This window comes from Arachis hypogaea, chromosome 13, assembly GCF_003086295.3.
Source record: "Arachis hypogaea cultivar Tifrunner chromosome 13, arahy.Tifrunner.gnm2.J5K5, whole genome shotgun sequence".
NCBI lineage: Eukaryota > Viridiplantae > Streptophyta > Magnoliopsida > Fabales > Fabaceae > Arachis > Arachis hypogaea.
Genome location: NC_092048.1, coordinates 11,037,101 through 11,057,846, shown reverse-complemented (window position 1 = coordinate 11,057,846; position 20,746 = coordinate 11,037,101). Strand labels below are relative to the sequence as shown.

Genomic DNA, 20,746 nt, shown 5'->3' with positions numbered 1-20,746 from the left:
GATAAAAGCCACCATGTAACGCAAGTAATAATATATTAAAAGGTCATTATCAGGCTATGAATATTATAATATTATAATAATAATAATAATACTATGAAAGAAAGATAATTAATTGTTGATAAAACAAGACGTATCATTGTCTGAACGTCCTACTCATACAGAAAGGACAAAAGTGGATGAGTTAATTAAAAAGTTTTTGGCATACCCAAAGCCCCCCAAAGCATCCAAAGATGACGCGATTTCTAAACTAATCTTGCTTTATTAATCCCCTAATCACCCTAATTATCACACTGTCATCTAGAGGGGCAATAACAACAATATAAGGTGGGTTTGGTTTATATTTTTATTTTTATTAAATTTAAAAAATAAAAGACACTACAAATAAAAAATAAAAAAAAACGCAAACCAAAACCATCCATCATTCTTCATACAAGGCTTTTAATAAAAAAAAAAAACTATAAGCCAATGTGCGAGTTTTATGATTAATATAAAAACGGCAGAGTTTGCTGATATAAAACCGAAGGAAACGACATAACGAAAACAAAACGGAGCACCCGAAGAGGATAACACCCAAACTTTTCTGGGCTACAAACTACAAAGTCATCACCCTTTCTGTCTGCTTTATTTTTTAATCTCCCTAATTTTCCATCTCATAAACAAAAGAGAGAAAAACAAGTTTTTATTTTTTCTCACACCAAACACACCCTTCTTATCTGACAAAACCGCCTATCCATACTGCGAAAACTTTCCCTCAAAGTTTTGTCACTTTACCACCAAAAGTTTCCTCCAAAGCTTTCGATTCTTTCACCGATCATGCTTCAAAGCTTGGTCCCTCGTTCGCCTATTACTCCAAACCCTAACTCCATGAAGACCAAGCGTGACCGCCACGACGCCACCGCTGATTCCCCCGCTGACGAGGAGCCTTCCTTCAAGCGCGCTAACTTCTCCGGTGAGAAGTCATCGGCGCAGGCCGTGGGAGAAGCTGAGGGACACCACGAAGAACAGCAGCAACAGGTTCTGGAAGTGGCGGAGGCCAGAGGAGGAGAATCAACCGGCCTTAAGCTCCTCGGTTTGCTGCTCCAATGCGCGGAGTGCGTCGCCATGGACAACCTTGACTTCGCGAACGACCTCCTCCCGGAGATCGCGGAGCTCTCGTCGCCGTTCGGAACCTCGCCGGAGCGCGTCGGCGCGTACTTCGCACAGGCTCTGCAGGCTCGCGTGGTGAGCTCATGCCTCGGAGCGTACTCACCTCTCACCGCGAAATCGGTAACCCTAACTCAGTCGCAGCGAATCTTCAACGCGTTCCAGTCCTACAACTCGGTGTCGCCGCTCGTCAAGTTCTCTCACTTCACCGCAAACCAAGCGATCTTCCAAGCTCTCGACGGCGAGGATCGCGTCCACATCATCGACCTCGACATCATGCAAGGTCTTCAATGGCCAGGACTCTTCCACATCCTTGCCTCGCGATCCAGGAAGATCCGCTCCATGCGGATCACCGGATTTGGATCCTCGTCGGAGCTTCTAGAATCCACCGGAAGACGCCTCGCCGATTTCGCTAGCTCGCTCGGTTTACCGTTCGAGTTTCATCCGGTGGAAGGAAAAATCGGAAGCATCACGGACCTGAGTCAACTCGGCGTTCGACCAAATGAAGCGATCGTAGTTCACTGGATGCACCATTGCTTATACGACATAACAGGGAGCGATTTAGGGACGTTGAGATTGCTGAGTCAGCTGAGGCCGAAGCTGATCACGACGGTGGAGCAGGATCTGAGCCACGCCGGGAGCTTCCTCGCGAGGTTCGTGGAGGCTTTGCATTATTACAGCGCGTTGTTCGACGCGCTGGGAGACGGTTTGGGTGCGGACAGTTTGGAGAGGCACACGGTAGAGCAGCAGCTTCTAGGGTGCGAGATCAGGAACATCGTGGCCGTTGGAGGTCCCAAGAGGACCGGCGAGGTTAAAGTGGAGCGCTGGGGAGAGGAGTTGAGACGGGTCGGATTTCGACCCGTTTCTCTTCGGGGAAACCCGGCCTCGCAGGCTAGTTTGCTCCTTGGGATGTTCCCTTGGAGAGGGTATACCCTCGTTGAGGAAAACGGTTCTCTCAAGCTTGGTTGGAAGGATCTTTCTTTGTTGACCGCTTCTGCTTGGCAACCGTCCGATTTGATTACTTATCCTGAATGACATTGAGAGAATCCCCCGCAGCCGCATGATTTGTTTTTCTCTTTGTTCCTTGTTTGCTTTGTTTTGGCCCGTTGGGGAGCACGCAACCGTCACGGTTGGAATTGCAAAGTGGTTTGATTTCATCTCGTAGCTCTGCTGCGAGTTGCAGACCTCAAACGGGACACGGGTTTGGCGCACAGAGAGAGAGAGAGAGAGAATCTTTATTAAATTATTAATTATTAAGTGAAATTACTAAAATTGAGAAATCATTGCAACCATGGTCCATGGTTATCTTCATTGATTTTTTTATTAATTAATTTCAATTTTATTAATTGTTTAATGTAATTGACTCTCTTCAGGAGAAGAACGATGTTTAGGGGTGGAGTAGAGTAGTACTGTAGTAGAAGGAACAAGGAAGGATGGGTCCTAGGTGTATAATATAATAAGTATATAATAATAAATTAATGATGATGTTTGGGCATAAAAGAGAGAAAGGTAGAGAAAAGCGTCAAAGATTAACAATGAGTGGTTTTTTTGTTTTTAGTTTTGTGACGTTTCAGAAGAGGAATGGTAGGAGTAAGATAAATTCAAAAAATGATGGATGTATGAATGAGTGACGTATCATGCGTGGAAAACTTACCAGTAACAGCAACAATGGTTTATGGGTGGCCAGGGAAAAAGAGGACAGAATATACGTAAGTGGTCAAATGCTCATTACTCATTTCATTTACTTTACCACAGAGAAAGGCCAGACTTCAATTTTATTGGTGGACCTAACTTCTTTGATGCATCTTCTTTTCTAGCTGGAAAATGGAAATGTACACGACTTCTGCTGTTCTGCATAACTAATTATTGGAATTTTATAATAAGGATGCAAAATTTTGCTATTTTTAATTTTAATATAATTATGTGAGAGGTGATTTACATAATAATGGTGTAATTTCATTATTTACGGTAAATATAATTGACCTGAGAATTTGTTGGGATGTGGTGAATTGTACTTTTACATTTTAAAAAATGTTTAAAAAAAAAACTATTTGTCTCCAACAAATTTACTTTTCGAAAATAAAAGAACTACAATTTACTTTCATATTTTAATAAATCACCTACAATTTCTATTTTTTTAGTATTTCACCTATCAACCAACAGCATAATTTTTTTTTCATATTTTAAAAGAACAGTAAGTAAATACAAATTAACAAGAAGTTTCAAGTCTCAACTGGAACACACCAATGGCATTGAGAAAGTATGTATAAATGGACAGAAGTGTATTTATCAATTAGTGTACACTTCGAGGCTAAAATCAGAGTCTTGGCTTGTTATCTTATCTGTGTTTTGTATCCGTGTGCCTTGTTAAGTTATATGGATTTTTATATAGTATAAACTTTAATTTTCGTGTTCATTCTCATCATTGTTTCTCATTCATTTATTCATATTCAAATAAACTCCCCTATATATCATGTTATTCTTCACGTAAACCAATTAGTGAAAAATAACACTGATGATAAAATTACTAGATTTACCGTGTATTTATTTTCAAGAACGTGATGGCATGCATGTAACTTTTCGCATATAAATCGCTTTCTTTCTGTCAAAGCTTTGCTTCTCCTAACGAGGAAATCCTTTTTTCTTTTCCTCTTTTTGGGCGATGTTTATCAAAGGAGGGAAAATTAAAAGGAGAAGTAAGCCGTCTTTCTAATGGACTCAATTCTTAATTATACACAAAAACGTACCTAATGCGTGATCAATTGCATAGTAATATGACTCTCGTAAACTATTATTATGAAGATAAGGTAAGATAACAATTAAACTTGTTATATTCATTTTCAAACATTAAGCATATAGTATATATTTATTTGGTGGATATTATTATAAAAATTTTATAATTGTCTTTATATAAAGATGTTTTTTTTTATTTATCATTAGATTATGAATTGTATGGTTTAATTTTAATGTATTATAAAAGAGTTATTTTTTTTAAAGTGTAGCTAAACAAACAAAATATATTTTTAACACAAGAATTTTCATAAAAAGATATTTTTAGCATCTTGTCTTCATTTGAGTAGGTGCTTATTTATTTTTCCCCCATATTTTATGCTTTTTGTATTTGAGTTATTATAATACAGGAATGTTATTTACAAACTAAAATCAGTTATAATATATTTGTATATAAATACATGTATAATTTAACTAATTTTTAATGTGTATTTTATATTTTAGGGTAAAGTATTAAATTGGTCTCTTACGTTTTGTTTAAAGTGTCCTATTTGAATCCAATAAAGTTTCATTTAACTTTAATATAATCCTACCATAAGGTCAAAGTTAAATAACTAACGAAATGTCCTACATGACAGCAGTACAAGAATAAGGTCGATAATCTAAAAAATAAGTACAAGTTTCAGAGGCACAAAATCAACCGTGGATGCATCAATAAATTTATTTATCATTCTTCTTACAATTTAATGAAATATTTTCTATATATAAAACTAAAGAGAATGATAAATAAAAGTATTGATACATCCACAGTTGATTTTGTGTCTCTGGAGCTTGTACTTGTTCTCCAGATTATCGATATTATTTTTGTACTGCTGTTATGTAGGATATTCCATTAATTATTTAATTTTGACTTCACGGTGGGACTACATTGAAACTAAATGAAACTTTTTTGGATTTAAATAGAACACTTTAAACTTTAAAAACGAAAACAGGATTACACCCAAATATAAAGGACCAATTTAATATTTTATCCTATATTTTAATATTTATTTACGCTAATAGTTAATTTTAGTTATTGATTTTGTTATACACTTAACGTGATTGATTATAATAATAATAGTTGTTACGGCTTGGCCCAAACAGCTTGCGGGCCGACCTGATCCATAAACCACCTGACCCAAACGGTCGGGTGCGAGCCGCTCAACCACCGACCCGGACACGCGTCTTTGACAGCTCTCCACTACAGCTATATGAGGAAGCTTCGAGGAAGGTGGGTCTGCTCTTGCGGGACCCACTTCTGACACAGTATATATGGGGAGGGTCCTACCCCTCCTCCAAGGTACGACACACCTCACTTTATCCCTTTTTCGCCTGCACACTCGATTGACTAGAGCGTCGGAGTGTCTTTGCAGGTGACACCTCCTCCACACGAAGAGCTCGGGACGTCGCCTACCCCTCCTCCGACGCAGCAACCCGGAACCAGGCGATACCCCATCTCACCAACCGAAGTTCCACCTCGAACCGTCCGGTACCCGACCTACCGAACATTGGCGCTGTCTGTGGAGACTCGCCTGAATGGACGTCGTACTGGGTCCCGGAGAACCAAGCCACGGGGCCGAGCGGAGGGGGAAGCCTCGGTAGCTTCCTCCCGAGAGCGCACGAGGTCCCCTCCACGACGAACCGAGCCATCTTCACGATCTCAAGAACGACGCCCCTTTGGGGGAACAAGCAACAACAACGCCAGAATAATGCAGGAACTACGTCACAGGATGCAGAACCTGGAGTGCCAACTGGCAGATCAGGAACATCATCAACGAACACCCGAACTTAGCTACTCCCGTTCTCCTCCGAAAAGTTGCTCCCAGCGAACGCCTAGCCCAAGATTTGAATCCGAGAGCGCCCGAGAAGAAGGACGCCCAGGAAGACGCCGTGACCCCGTCATATACACCAGGACGGAAAGGAGACGTGCCACAGAGCAAGACCGGGAAGACGGCGGGGGGAGACCGAGGAGGACGCGGCAACCCGTGATAATGGGCGCAACCCCGTTTCATCGTTCCATCCTCGAGGTTCGGCTACCAAAGCACTTTGATAAGCCCACGGACATGAGGTACGACGAAACCCAAGACCCACAGAAGCACCTTACGGCCTTCGAGGCCAGGATGAACTTGGAGGGAGTGGGAGACGAAGTGAGATGCCGCGCTTTCCCGATCACTCTGGCGGGACCTACAATACGGTGGTTTAACAGCCTCCCACAGGGCTCGGTGGCTAGGTTTTCGAACATCAGCCGCGCTTTCCTAGCCCAATTTACGACCAGAATCGCAAAGGCAAAGCACCCGATCAATTTGCTCGGGGTGACTCAGAGATCCGGCGAGCCGACCAGAAAGTACCTAGACCGGTTCAACGACAAGTGCTTGGAGATCGACGGGCTAACTGATTCGGTAGCTAGTCTGTGCTCGACGAATGGACTTCTGAACGAGGACTTCAGGAAACATCTCACCACGAAACCGGTGTGGAAGATGCAGGAGATCCAAAGCATAGCCAGGGAATATATCAACGATGAAGAAGTCAGTCAGGTCGTGGCTGCCAACAAGCGACAGCCCTCCTACAATCAACCTCAGCAGCACGGTAGCGGAGAAAGGCAGAAGGAGCACGCTAGAGACGACAGTCCGAGCAAGCCGTCCAGGCCGTTTCCTTGAGTCAGGAAGTTCACCAATTATACTCCCCTCTCCTTCCCCATCATAGAAGTTTATCAGTTGATAGCCGAGAAGGGAATCTTTTCGAAGCCCCGACCTCTAAAGGACCGAACCGGGGGAAACAAAAGTCTCTATTGTGATTATCATAAGGGCTATGGACACAAGACACAGGATTGTTTCGACCTGAAGGACGCACTGGAGCAAGCGATCCGGGACGAAAAACTGGCCGAATTCTCCCATCTCATCAGGGAGCCGAGAAGACGAGATCGCGACCGCGAGGGAGAAGACAAGACCCGCGCAATGAAGCGATGGTATGAGTTGGAGGACAGCGAACACGACCTTACCATAGTGAACGTGGTAACAGCAAGGGACACGGCTCCAAGGTCGAGGTCGGCACACAAGAAAGACGCCAAAGTCCTGGCGGTTTCCTCATCTGTGCGAAGCTCCAAGAGAGTTCCACCCATCTCATTCGATCCGGACGACCAATGGTTTGATGAGGTCACAGAAAACCCTCCCGTGGTTATTACGGCCAAAGTGGGAACCGGCCTCATCAAGAGGATCCTCGTGGACACCGGGGCTGACTCGAATATCATGTTCTGCAATGTGTTCGATGCCTTGGGCCTACGGGATGCCGATCTAAAGACTCACCAGCACGGTGTCATAGGCTTGGGCGACCACTTCATCAAGCCAGACGGGATAATCTCCCTCCCAGTATCCGTAAGACAGGGACAAGGGCGAAGATCGGTAATAGCTGAGTTCGTGGTCCTGCGAGACTCCACAGCCTACAACGTCATCATAAGAAGAAAGACTATCAATGATCTCGAGGCAAGGATCTGTACAAAGATGTTGGTAATGAAGTTCGTCACTGACGACGGATCCGTGGGATCCATAAAAGGAGACTTAGAAACGGCAGTCGCTTGCGACAATGTGGTGCACGAAATTGCGATCATCAACAATGGCTCCCAAAGGCTTGGTGCTCTCAAACGTGAATCACACTTTGTCACAACTCCGCACAACTAACCAGCAAGTGCACTGAGTCGTCCAAGTAATAAACCTTACGTGAGTAAGGGTCGATCCCACGGAGATTGTCGGCCTGAAGCAAGCTATGGTCACCTTGTAAATCTCAGTCAGGCGGATTCAATTGGTTATAGTGAATTGATAATAAATATAAATAAAATATAAATTAGGATAGAGATGCTTATGAATTCATTTGTGAGAATTTCAGATAAGCGTATAGAGATGCTTTCGTTCCTCCTGAACTTCTGCTTTCCTACTGTCTTCATCCAATCATTCCTACTCCTTTCCATGGCAAGCTTTTTGTAGGGCATCACCGTTGTCAATGGCTACATCCCATCCTCTCTGTGAAAATGGTCCAATGCGCTGTCACTGCATGGCTAATCATCTGTCGGTTCTCGATCATACTGGAATAGGATTTACTATCCTTTTGCGTCTGTCACTACGCCCAGCACTCGCGAGTTTGAAACTCGTCACAGCCATCCCTTCCCACATCCTACACGGAATACCACAGACAATGTTTAGACTTTTTGGATCTCGGGAATGGCCATCCATGTGTTCTAACTTATACCACGAAGATTCTAATATCTCGGACTCGGTCCCCTGTATTAGATACCTAAGAGATACTCATTCTAGCTTGTTTGCATGTAGAACGGAAGTGTTTGTCAGGCACGCGTTCATAAGTGAGAATGATGATGAGCGTCACATAATCATCACATTAATCATGTTCTTGGGTGCGAATGAACATCTTAGAATTGGAATAAGCTTGAATTGAATAGAAAAACATTAGTACTTTGCATTAATACTCAAAGAACAGCAGAGCTCCACACCTTAATCTATGGTGTGTAGAAACTCTACCGTTGAAAATACATAAGTGATAATGGTCCAGGCATTGCCGAATGGCCAGCCCCCATAAAGGTCTAAGATAGCATAAAACTGATCAAAGATGTCAAATACAATAGTAAAAGGTCCTATTTATATCAGACTAGTTACTAGGGTTTACAGAAATGAGTAAATGATGCAGAAATCCACTTCCGGTGCCCACTTGGTGTGTGCTTGGGCTGAGCATTGAGCTTTACACGTGTAGAGGCTTCTCTCGGAGTTGAACGCCAGTTTGTAACCTGTTTCTGGCGTTTAACTCCACTTTGCAACCTGTTTTTGGCGTTTAACTCCAGAATAGGGCAGAAAGCTGGCATTGAATGCCAGTTTGCGTCATCTAAACGCGGGCAAAGTATAGACTATTATATATTGCTGGAAAGCCCTGAATGTCTACTTTCCAACGCAATTGAGAGCGCGCCATTTGGAATTTTGTAGCTCCAGAAAATCTACTTTGAGTGCAAAGAGGTCAGAATCCAACATCATCTGCAGTCCTTCTTCAACCTCTGAATCTGATTTTTGCTCAGGTCCCTCAATTTCAGCCAGAAAATATCTGAAATCACAGAAAAACACACAAACTCATAGTAAAGTCTAGAAATGTGATTTTATTTAAAAACTAATAAAAATATACTAAAAACTAATCAAATCATACTAAAAACTATGTAAAAACAATGCCAAAAAGCGTATAAATTATCCGCTCATCACAACACCAAACTTAAATTGTTGCTTGTCCCCAAGCAACTGAAAATCAAATAGGATAAAAAGAAGAGAATATACTATAAATTCTAAAATATCAATGAAACTTAGCTCCAATCAGATGAGCGGGACTTGTAGCTTTTTGCCTCTTGAATAGTTTTGGCATCTCATTTTATCCATTGAAGTTCAGAATGATTGGCATCTATAGGAACTTAGAGTTTAGATAGTGTTATTGATTCTCCTAGTTCAGTATGTTGATTCTTGAACACAGCTACTTTATGAGTCTTGGTCGTGGCCCTAAGCACTTTGTTTTCCAGTATTACCACCGGATACATAAATACCACAGACACATAACTGGGTGAACCTTTTCAGATTGTGACTCAACTTTGCTAAAGTCCCCAATTAGAGGTGTCCAGGGTTCTTAAGCACACTCTTTTTTTTTTTTGCTTTGGACCTTGACTTTAACCGCCCAGTCTCAAGTTTTCACTTGACACCTTCACGCCACAAGCACATGGTTAGGGACAGCTTGGTTTAGCCGCTTAGGCCAGGATTTTATTCCTTTAGGCCCTCCTATCCACTGATGCTCAAAGCCTTGGATCCTTTTTATTACCCTTGCCTTTTGGTTTTAAGGGCTATTGGCTTTTTGCTCTTGCCTTTTGGTTTAAAGAGCTTTTGGCTTTTTCTGCTTGCTTTTTCTTTTTCTTTTTCTTTTTCGCTATTTTTTTTTATTTTCTCTTTTTTTTTTCTTTTTTTCGCAAGCTTTGTTCTTCACTGCTTTTTCTTGCTTCAAGAATCAATTTTTATGATTTTTCAGATCATCAAATAACATTTCTCCTTTTTCCTTATTCTTCAAGAGCTAACATATTTAACATTCATAAACAAAAAATTCAAAAGACATATGCACTGTTCAAGCATTCATTCAGAAAATAAAAAGTATTGTCACCACATCAAAATAATTAAACTAGTTTTAAGGATGAATTCGAAACCCTGTACTTCTTGTTCTTTTGTTTTTAGAACATTTTTCATTTAAGAGAGGTGATGGATTCATAGGACATTCATAGCTTTAAGACATAGACACTTAAACACTAATGATCATGTAACAAGACACAAACATAAACATAAAGCATAGTAAACAAAAAATAGAAAAATAAGAACAAGGAGATTAAGGAATGAGTCCACCTTAGTGAGGGTGGTGTCTTCCTCTTCTTGAAGAACCAATGGTGCTCTTGAGCTCCTCTATGTCTCTTTCTTGTCTTTGTTGCTCCTCCCTCATAGCTCTTTGATCTTCTCTAATTTCATGGAGGATGATGGAGTGCTCTTGGTGCTCTACCCTTAGTTGTCCCATGTTGGAACTTAATTCTCCTAGGGAAGTATTGGTTTGCTCCCAATAATTTTGTGGAGGGAGATGGATCCCTTGAGGCATTAGTGGTTATGGAAAAACAATAAAGCAATGCTTTTTCCACACCAAATTAAAAATATTTGCTCGTCCTCGAGCAAAAGAAGGAGGAAAAGAGGAGAAGAAGAAGAAATAGAGGAGATGGAGGTGTGTGGTAGGTTCGATCAAGGGAGGGGGAAGTGTGTATGAAAAAGTATGAAGAAGAAAGAAGAAGAGGTGTGGTAGGTGGGGATCCTGTGGGGTCCACAGATCCAGTGGGGTCAAGGACTTAACATCCCTGCTCCAATGAGGCGTGTAAAACGCCCTTGCTGTGCAATCCTGGCGTTTAATGCCAGACTGCTGCTTGTTTCTGGCGTTAAACGCCTAAATGTAGCCTGTTTCTGGCGTTTAAACGCCAGAATGCTCCTCCTCCAGGGTGTGCTATTTTTAATGCTGTTTTTTATTCTATTTTTGATTTTTCAGCAGTTTTTGTGACTCCACATGATCATCAACCTAATAAAACACGAAATAACAAAAAGAAAATAAAATAGATATGATTAAATAACATTGGGTTGCCTCCCAACAAGCGCTTCTTTAATGTCAATAGCTTGACAGTGAGCTCTCATGGAGCCTCAAAGATAATCAGAGCAAGGTTGGAACCTCCCAACACCAAACTTAGAGTTTGAATGTCGGGGTTCAACACCAAACTTAGAGTTTGGTTGTGGCCTCCCAACACCAAACTTAGAGTTTGACTGTGGAGGCTTTAGTTGACTCTGCAGTGAGAGAAGCTTTTCATGCTTCCTCTCTATGGTTACAGAAGGAGATCCTTGAGTTTTAAACACAAGGTTGTCCTCATTCAGTTGAAGGACCAACTCTCCTCTATCTACATCAATCACAGCTCTTGCTGTGGCTAGGAAGGGTCTTCCAAGGATGAAGGATTCATCCTCATCCTTCCCAGTGTCTAGGATTATAAAATCAGCAGGGATGTAAAGGCCTTCAACCTTTACTAACACATCCTCTACTAGTCCATAAGCCTGTTTTCTTGAGTTGTCTGCCATCTCTAATGAGATTCTGACAGCTTGCACCTCAAAGATCCCAAGTCTCTCCATTATAGAGAGTGGCATTAAGTTTATTCCTAACCCCAGGTCATACAGAGCCTTCTCAAAGGTCATGGTGCCTATGGTATAGGGTATTAAGAATTTGCCAGGATCCTGTTTCTTTTGAGGTAATTTCTACCTATCTGATGAACGGATTTTTGACGGTTTAGAATTTCACAAATAAAATCTCGTTGAAGTATAGTTTCTAAACCAACCAATAATCCTTTCATACAAAAATTTGTTTGTCACAAGTACAAACCCCTAAAATCTATAAACCGAAGTATTTAAACCTCGGGTCGTCTCTCAAAGGACTTGTAGGGTAGTGTTCTTGTTATTGGTTATGGACTTGTTTATTTTGGGGTTTTGGATGAGGAATGTGAATAGTAAATGGTAGGAAAACTTTATTCACAAAATGGTCTTGGCAAGGTTTGGTTGTCAAGGGTCTTCATCATTATCACTAGCCACAAGTATGGTAGTTACAAGGATTAATCCCACTTAGTCATCCTTAAATCGATTAACAAAGGAAAGTCAAGTGAATTATATCAATCCTAGTCCATAAGTCCTAGCTTTCCACTAATTGGATTAATGAAGGCTAGAGTTAATGGCTATCAACTATCAATCAATTGGACACTAGTAACTCAAGAAATCCTAAGTTACCTTCTCAAGCCAAGAACATAAAATTCTAGTCTAACATTCTTCCAAGCATTTAATCAAACACTTGGAAGGCACAAAAGAAAAGTATAGTCAATCACAACAAGAATGAATTCTAACTACAATTGAATGTAAAGAATTAACAACAACAATCAAGGAAATCACAATTATCATGAATTACCTCAAATTGCATTATTGAAAGAAAATAGAGAGAACAAGAGTATCTCAATTACAAAACCTAGAAACAAAATAAGAGAAATTACAACAAGAGAATAGGGATAGAGAGAAGAACCAAAGTGTGGCAATCATCAATTGAAGGTAGAAGTAGAAGGAGACTTGAAATAAACCTAGAACTATGAGATCCTAATCTAACCCTAATTCCTAATCCTAATTCTAGAGAGAAGGGAGAGCTTCTCTCTCTAACTCTAACTATTTCTAAAACTAAACTATGACTAATGATTCAAGTATGTAAAGTATGTAAAAGTATCTTGATTCCCCTTCAATCCTTGGCTTAAATAGCATCAGAAATGAGTTGGATTGGGCCCACAAGGCTTCTAAAATCGCTGGCCACGTGTTGCATTAAGTGAGTCATGTGCCACCAACGGCGCGTCCGCGTACCGTGCGCGTGCGCGCCCCTATGCACGATGCAACTATGACAAATCTTATATCGTTTCGAAGCCCCGGATGTTAGCTTTCCAACCCAACTGGAACCGCATCATTTGGACCTCTGTAGCTCAAGTTATGGTCAATTAAGTGCGAAGAGGTCAGGCTTGACAGCTTTTTGGTTCCATCATTTCTTCATGAGTTCTCAAACTTTACATGCTTTTTCTTCATTCCCTTAATCCAATCTTTGCCTCCTAAATCTGAAATCACTTAACAAACATATCAAGGCATCTAATAGAATCAAGGTGAATTAAATTTAGCTATTTTAAGTCCTAAAAAGCATGTTTTCACTCTTAAGCACAATTAAGGGAGAAGTTATAAAACCATGCTATTTCATTGAATAAATGTGGGTAAAAGTTGATAAAATCTCCAAAAATCAATACAAGATAAACCCTACAAATGGGGTTTGTCACTATCCAATGCATTTAGTTCATTGGTGAGCAAGGGAGGTTCATCCTCCCAAGTCTCATTACCAAATAGTCTGGCATTCAGCTTCATGATTGCACCAAGGTACTTAGCAACTTGCTCTTCAGTAACGTCTTCATTCTCTTCAGAAGAAGAATACTCATCAGAGCTCATTAAGGGCAGAAGGAGGTTCAATGGAATCTCTATGGTCTCTAGATGAGCATCAGATTCCTTTGGTTCCTCAAAGAAAAACTCCTTATTGGTCACTGAATGTCCCAGGAGGTCTTCCTCACTAGGATTCACGTCCTCCTCCTCCCTTGTAGGTTTGGCCATGATGGTCAAGTCAATGGCCTTGCACTCTCTCTTTGGATTTTCTTCTGTATTGCTTGGGAGAGTACTAGGAGGAGTTTCAGTGACCTTTTTACTCAGCTGGCCCACTTGTGCCTCCAAATTTCTAATGGAGGACCTTGTTTCATTCATGAAACTTAGAGTGGCCTTAGATAGATCAGAGACTATATTTGCTAAGCTAGATGGATTCTACTCAGAATTCTCTGTCTGTTGCTGAGTGGATGATGGAAAAGGCTTGCTATTACTAAACATGTTTCTTCCACCATTATTAAAGCCTTGTTGAGGCTTTTGTTGATCCTTCTATGAGAGATTTGGATGATTTCTCCATGAGGGATTATAGGTGTTTCCATAGGGTTCACCCATATAATTCACTTCTGCTATTGCAGGGTTTTCAGGATCATAAGCTTCTTCTTCAGAAGATGCCTCTATAGTACTGTTGGATGATTCCTTTAATCCAATCAGACTCTGAGAAATCATATTGACTTGCTGAGTCAATATTTTATTCTGAGCCAATATGGCATTCAGAGTATCAATTTAAAGAACTCCCTTCCTCTGAGGCGTCCCATTATTCACAGGATTCCTTTCAGAAGTGTACATGAACTGGTTATTTGCAACCATGTCAATGAGTTCTTGAGCTTCTGCAGGCATTTTCTTTAGGTGAATGGATCCACCTGCAGAATGGTCCAATGACATCTTTGATAATTCAAACAGACCATCATAGAATATATCTAGGATGGTCCATTCTGAAAGTATGTCAGAAGGACACTTTTTGGTCAGTTCCTTGTATCTCTCCCAAGCTTCATAGAGGGATTCACCGTCCTTCTTTCTAAAGGTTTGAACATCCACTCTAAGCTTACTAAGCTTTTAAGGAGGAAAGAACTTGGCTAAGAAAGCCGTGACCAGCTTATCCCAAGAGTTCAGGCTATCTTTAGGTTGAGACTCCAACCATATTCTAGCTCTGTCTCTTATAGCAAACGGGAAAAGCATAAGCCTGTAGACCTCAGGATCAACCCCATTGGTCTTAACAGTATCACAAATTTGCAAGAATTCAGTTAAGAACTGAAAAGGATCTTCTGATGGAAGTCCATGAAACTTGCAGTTCTGTTGTATCAGAGAAACTAATTGAGACTTTAGCTCAAAATTGTTTGCTCCAATGGCAGGGATTAAGATGCTTCTTCCATGTAAATTGAAATTTGGTGCAGTAAAGTCATCAAGCATCTTCCTTGCATTGTTATTATTTTCGGCCATGTCTCCTTCTTGTTCGAAAATTTTAATAAAGTTCTCTTTAGAGTGTTGTGTTTTAGCTTCTCTTAGCTTCCTCTTTAGAGTCCTTTCAGGTTCCGGATCAACTTCAACAAGAATGTTCTTATCCTTGCTCCTGCTCATATGAAAAAGAAGGGAACAGAAAATAATAGGGATCCTCTTTGCCATAGTGGAGAGGTTCCTTTATGTGAGTAGAAGAGAAGAATAGAAAAAGAAAAAGGTAAGAATCCAAACACAAGGGAGAGGAGTACGTTCGAATTCTTAGATGAAGAGAAGTGTTAGTAAATAAATAAATAATTAGAAGGAGATGGGGGAGAAGAATTTTCGAAAATCATTTGAAAAGAAAAGAAAAATATTTTTGTTTTTAATTTAAATTTAAAATTAAAATTCGAAAATAAAAAAAGAAGAAAAATGAAATTAAATTAAAATTTAAAACAATTAGTTAGTAAAAAAAGAAGGAATTTTGAAAAAGAAGGAAGGGATTTTCGAAAATTAGAAAGGGAGAGTTAGTTAGGTAGTTTTGAAAAAGATATGAATCAAACAAAAAGATAAGATTAATTGAAAAAGATTTGAAAATCAATTTTTGAAAAGATAAGAAGTTAGAAAAGATTTTGAAATTGATTTTGAAAAAGATGTGATTGAAACTTATTTTGAAAAAGAAATTTAAAAAGATTTTATTTTGAAAATTAAAGTTGATTACTTGACTAACAAGAAACTAAAAAGATATGATTTAAATTTAAAGATTGAACCTTTCTTACTAGGCAAGTAACAAACTTAAAATTTTTGAATCAATCACATTAATTGTTAGCATTAATTTTGAAAATATGAAATAAAAATAAGAAAAAGATTTTTGAAAATCATTTTGAAATTTTTGAAAATTATGAAAGAAAAATGAAAAATATTTGATTTTTTTTTTTTGAAAAAGATTTGAAAAAGATAGAATTTTTAAATTGAAAATTTGACTTGACTCATAAGAAACAACTAAATTTTAAATTTTTTTTTTAAAAAGTCAACTCAAATTTTTGAATTTTATGAGAAGAAAAAGGGAAAGATATTTTTTTTATTTTTGAATTTTTAATGATGAAAGAGAAAAATAATGAAAAGACTCAAAACATGAAAATTATGAATCAAAACACACAATGCATGCAAGAACACTTCGAATATCAAGATGAACACCAAGAACACTTTGAATGTCAAGATGAACACCAAGAACTTATTTTTGAAAATTTTTAAGAAAATAAAAACATGTAGGACATCAAACTTAAAATTTTTCATGTATGGACACTAAACAAATTGAAAATGCATATGAAAAACAAAAAAAGACACAAAACAAGAAATTTTAAAGATCAAATAAGAAGACTTATCAAGAACAACTTGAAGATCATGAAGAACATCATGCATGAATTTTTGAATATTTTAAGAAGAATTAAAAAGATGTAATTGACACCAAACTTACAAATTAATACTAAACTCAAATAAGGAACATAAAATTTTTGGTTTTTATGATTTTATAAGAATTTTTTTGGTTTTTTCAAAAATTATTTTGGGAAAAACGAAAAAGAAGAAATTTTTTTATTATTATTTTCGAAAATAAGAAATAAAAAAGCTTAAAAATAAAATAAAATTACCTAATCTGAGCAACAAGATGAACCGTCAGTTGTCCAAACTTGAACAATCCCTGGCAACGGCGCCAAAAACTTGGTGCACGAAATTGCAATCATCAACAATGGCTCCCAAAGGCTTGGTGCTCTCAAACGTGAATCACACTTTGTCACAACTCCGCACAACTAACCAGCAAGTGTACTGGGTCGTCCAAGTAATAAACCTTATGTGAGTAAAGGTCGATCCCACGGAGATTGTCGGCCTGAAGCAAGCTATGGTCACCTTGTAAATCTCAGTCAGGCGGATTCAATTGGTTATGGTGAATTGATAATAAATATAAATAAAATATAAATTAGGATAGAGATGCTTATGAATTCATTAGTGAGAATTTCAGATAAGCGTATAGAGATGCTTTCGTTCCTCCTGAACTTCTGCTTTCCTGCTGTCTTCATCCAATCATTCCTACTCATTTCCATGGCAAGCTTTTTGTAGGGCATCACCGTTGTCAATGGCTACATCCCATCCTCTCTGTGAAAATGGTCCAATGCGCTGTCACTGCATGGCTAATCATCTGTCGATTCTCGATCATACTGGAATAGGATTTACTATCCTTTTGCGTCTGTCACTACGCCCAGCACTCGCGAGTTTGAAGCTCGTCACAGCCATCCCTTCCCACATCCTACTCGAAATACCACAGACAAGGTTTAGACTTTCCGGATCTCGGAAATGGCAATCCATGGGATCTAACTTATACCACGAAGATTCTAATATGTCGGACTCGGTCCCCTGTATTAGATACCTAAGAGATACTCATTCTAGCTTGTTTGCATGTAGAACGGAAGTGTTTGTCAGGCACGCGTTCATAAGTGAGAATGATGATGAGCGTCACATAATCATCACATTCATCATGTTCTTGGGTGCGAATGAACATCTTAGAATAGGAATAAGCTTGAATTGAATAGAAAAATAGTAGTACTTTGTATTAATACTCAAGGAACAGCAGAGCTCCACACCTTAATCTATGGTGTGTAGAAACTCTACCGTTGAAAATACATAAGTGATAATGGTCCAGGCATGGGCGAATAGCCATCCCCCATAAAGGTCTAAGATAGCATAAAACTGATCAAAGATGTCTAATACAATAGTAAAAGGTCCTATTTATATCAGACTAGTTACTAGGGTTTACAGAAATGAGTAAATGATGCAGAAATCCACTTCCAGGGCCCACTTGGTGTGAGCTTGGGCTGAGCATTGAGCTTTACACGTGTAGAGGCTTCTCTTGGAGTTGAACGCCAGTTTGTAACCTGTTTCTGGCGTTTAACTCCACTTTGCAACCTGTTTCTGGCGTTTAACTCCAGAATAGGGCAGGAATCTGGCATTGAATGCCAGTTTGTGTCATCTAAACTCGGGCAAAGTATAGACTATTATATATTGCTGGAAAGCCCTGAATGTCTACTTTCCAAAGCAATTGAGAGCACGCCATTTGGAATTCTGTAGCTCCAGAAAATCTACTTTGAGTGCAGGGAGGTCAGAATCCAACAGCATCTGCAGTCCTTCTTCAACCTCTGAATATGATTTTTGCTCAGGTTCCTCAATTTCAGCCAGAAAATATCTGAAATCACAAAAAAACACACAAACTCATAGTAAAGTCCAGAAATGTGATTTTTATTTAAAAACTAATAAAAATATACTAAAAACTAATCAAATCATACTAAAAACTATGTAAAAATAATGACAAAAAGCGTATAAATTATCCGCCCATCACAATGCCAGCCTCTCCTTAAGGAGAAATCTAAAGAAGCATCGGGAGTGTTCCTTGCCGACTTGGACGCTAGAGTTAACGACAAGCCAAGACCCGAACCAGAAGGGAACTTAGAAAAGTTCAGAGTCGACGACACAGATGAGAAATTCACATTCGTGAACAGAAATTCAAATTCAGGGATAACGGCGACCTATTTGCTTGGACGCCGGCCGACATGCCAGGGATAAACCCCCAACTCATGTCACATCACTTGGCTGTCAAGCCGAAGGCCAGACCAGTGGCTCAGAGGCAAAGAAAAATGTCACAAGAAAGAGCCAAGGAGGTGGCCAGACAGACGGCCAGCCTCCTCGAAGCGGGATTTATTTGGGAACTCGACTATTCGACATGGCTGTCGAATGTAGTTCTAGTAAGAAAGTACAATGGAAAATGGAGGATGTGCGTTGATTACTCCGATCTCAACAAAGCATTCCCCAAGGACTGTTACCCCCTCCCCAACATTGACGCGCTCGTCGATGCGGCGGCGTGATACCGGTATCTGAGCTTTATGGATGCCTACTCTGGCTATAATCAGATACCGATGCACCGGCCAGACGAAGAGAAAATGGCGTTCATAACGCCGGGAGGAATATATTACTACAAGGTAATGCCATTTGGCCTGAAGAACGCCGGGGCCACGTATCAAAGGTTAATGAACAAGATATTCAGCGACCTCATAGGCAAAACAGTAGAGGTGTACGTGGATGACATCCTTGCAAAGACCACCCGGTCCGAGGACCTCCTAAGCGACTTAGGAAATGTGTTCGCTTCCCTCCGACAACACGGAATGAGGCTCAACCCACTTAAGTGTGCCTTTGCCATGGAAGCAGGAAAGTTTCTAGGGTTTATGATAACCCAAAGAGGAGTGGAGGCCAACCCTGAAAAGTGTCAAGAAATACTCCAAATGAAGAGCCCGGGCTGCGTCAAGGATGTTCAGAGGTTGTCAGGAAGACTTACCGCATTATCCCGCTTCCTCGGGGCGTCGGCTGTGAAGGTCCTGCCATTTTTTAACCTGATGAGAAAGGGGATAGCGTTTGAATGGACCCTGGCATGCGAAGAAGCATTCAATCATTTCAAAGAAATCCTTGCAGCACCATCCGTTCTCGGGAAGCCGAAGGTCGGAGAACCAATATACCTGTACTTGGCCATAACGGATGAAGCGATGGCCACGGTTTTGGTGCGAGAGGAAGGGAAGACCCAACAACCAATCTACTTTGTGAGCAAAGCATTCCAAGGAGCCAAACTGAGGTATAGCAAATTAGAAAAGTTGGCTCTGGCACTCCTAACTTCTTCCCGCAGATTACGACAATACTTCCAAGGTCATCAAGTGGTCGTGAGAACAGACCAGAGAAACTACCAGGTACTCCAGAAACCCGACTTAGCGGGAAGAATAATGACTTGGGCTATTGAGCTATCCTAGTATGACTTGCGGTATGAGCCCAGGCACGCGATCAAGGCACAGGCAATGGCCGACTTCTTGGTAGAGGTAACGGGAGATCCAACCGAGGAAACGAGCATACGGTGGAGGCTCCACATAGACGGAGCCTCCAACCAAACGTCCAGTGGTGCCGGGATCATCCTGGAAAGCCCTGCCAGGGTCATATATGAACAGTCAATCAAGTTTGAGTTCCCGGTGTCAAATAACCAAGCGGAATACGAGGCCCTCTTGGACGGCTTAATCCTAGCTAGGGAAGTCGGAGCCACGAGGCTGGAAGTGTGCAGCGACTCGCAGGTCGTTATCTCTCAAGTGAACGGGAGCTACCAAGCCAGATACTCACTGTTACAGAAGTACCTGGAGAAGGTGAAAGAGTTGAGCAAGCAATTTGAGGAGGTCACGATCCAGCACGTTCCAAGGGAAAGGAACACACGGGCAGACCTCCTATCCAAGTTAGCAAGCACAAAACCAGGAGCCGGCAACCGGTCTCTCATTCAAGGTATGATAAAAGAACGAGCAGTCACCCTCCACCTAACAAAAAAGGATCCCTCTTGGATGGACCCGATCACCGACTTCTGTGAAAGCGGAAAGGTCCCTGACAACGAGAAGACGGCCAGAGCGTTGAGAAGGGAGGCGGCCAAATATGCGATCATTCAAGGTCAGTTGTTTAAAAAGTGACTCAGCCAACCTTTCCTGAAATGCCAACACCCCGACCAAACGGATTACGTGCTCAGAGAGGTCCACGAGGGGTGCTGCGGTCACCACATCGGGGGCAAAGCCCTAGCAAAAAAGCTCATCAGAGCTGGTTATTACTGGCCATCGATGATGGAGGACTCCAAAGAATTCGTAAGGAAATGCGTTAAGTGCCAGGAGAACGCCAATTTCCATAAGGCACTGGCTTCAGAGCTAAACCTGTTGACGTCTTCGCGACCTTTCTCGCAGTGGGGAGTTGACCTC

At 40.7% G+C, this 20,746-nt stretch overlaps 1 protein-coding gene and 1 non-coding gene across 2 annotated transcripts; both read left to right on the top strand.

The window, feature by feature from the left end:
• Window positions 1-333: 333 nt before the first annotated feature.
• Window positions 334-2,454, top strand: LOC112737161 (scarecrow-like protein 23). The gene has a single exon (XM_025786932.3). It carries the CDS (start codon window positions 814-816, stop codon window positions 2,176-2,178), a length of 1,365 nt encoding a protein of 454 aa, XP_025642717.1. The 5' UTR covers window positions 334-813; the 3' UTR covers window positions 2,179-2,454.
• Window positions 2,455-14,442: 11,988 nt separating this feature from the next.
• Window positions 14,443-14,546, top strand: LOC112738657 (small nucleolar RNA R71). The gene has a single exon (XR_003169603.1). It is a non-coding gene; the product is annotated as a small nucleolar RNA R71 (small nucleolar RNA).
• The last annotated feature ends 6,200 nt before the right edge of the window (window positions 14,547-20,746 follow it).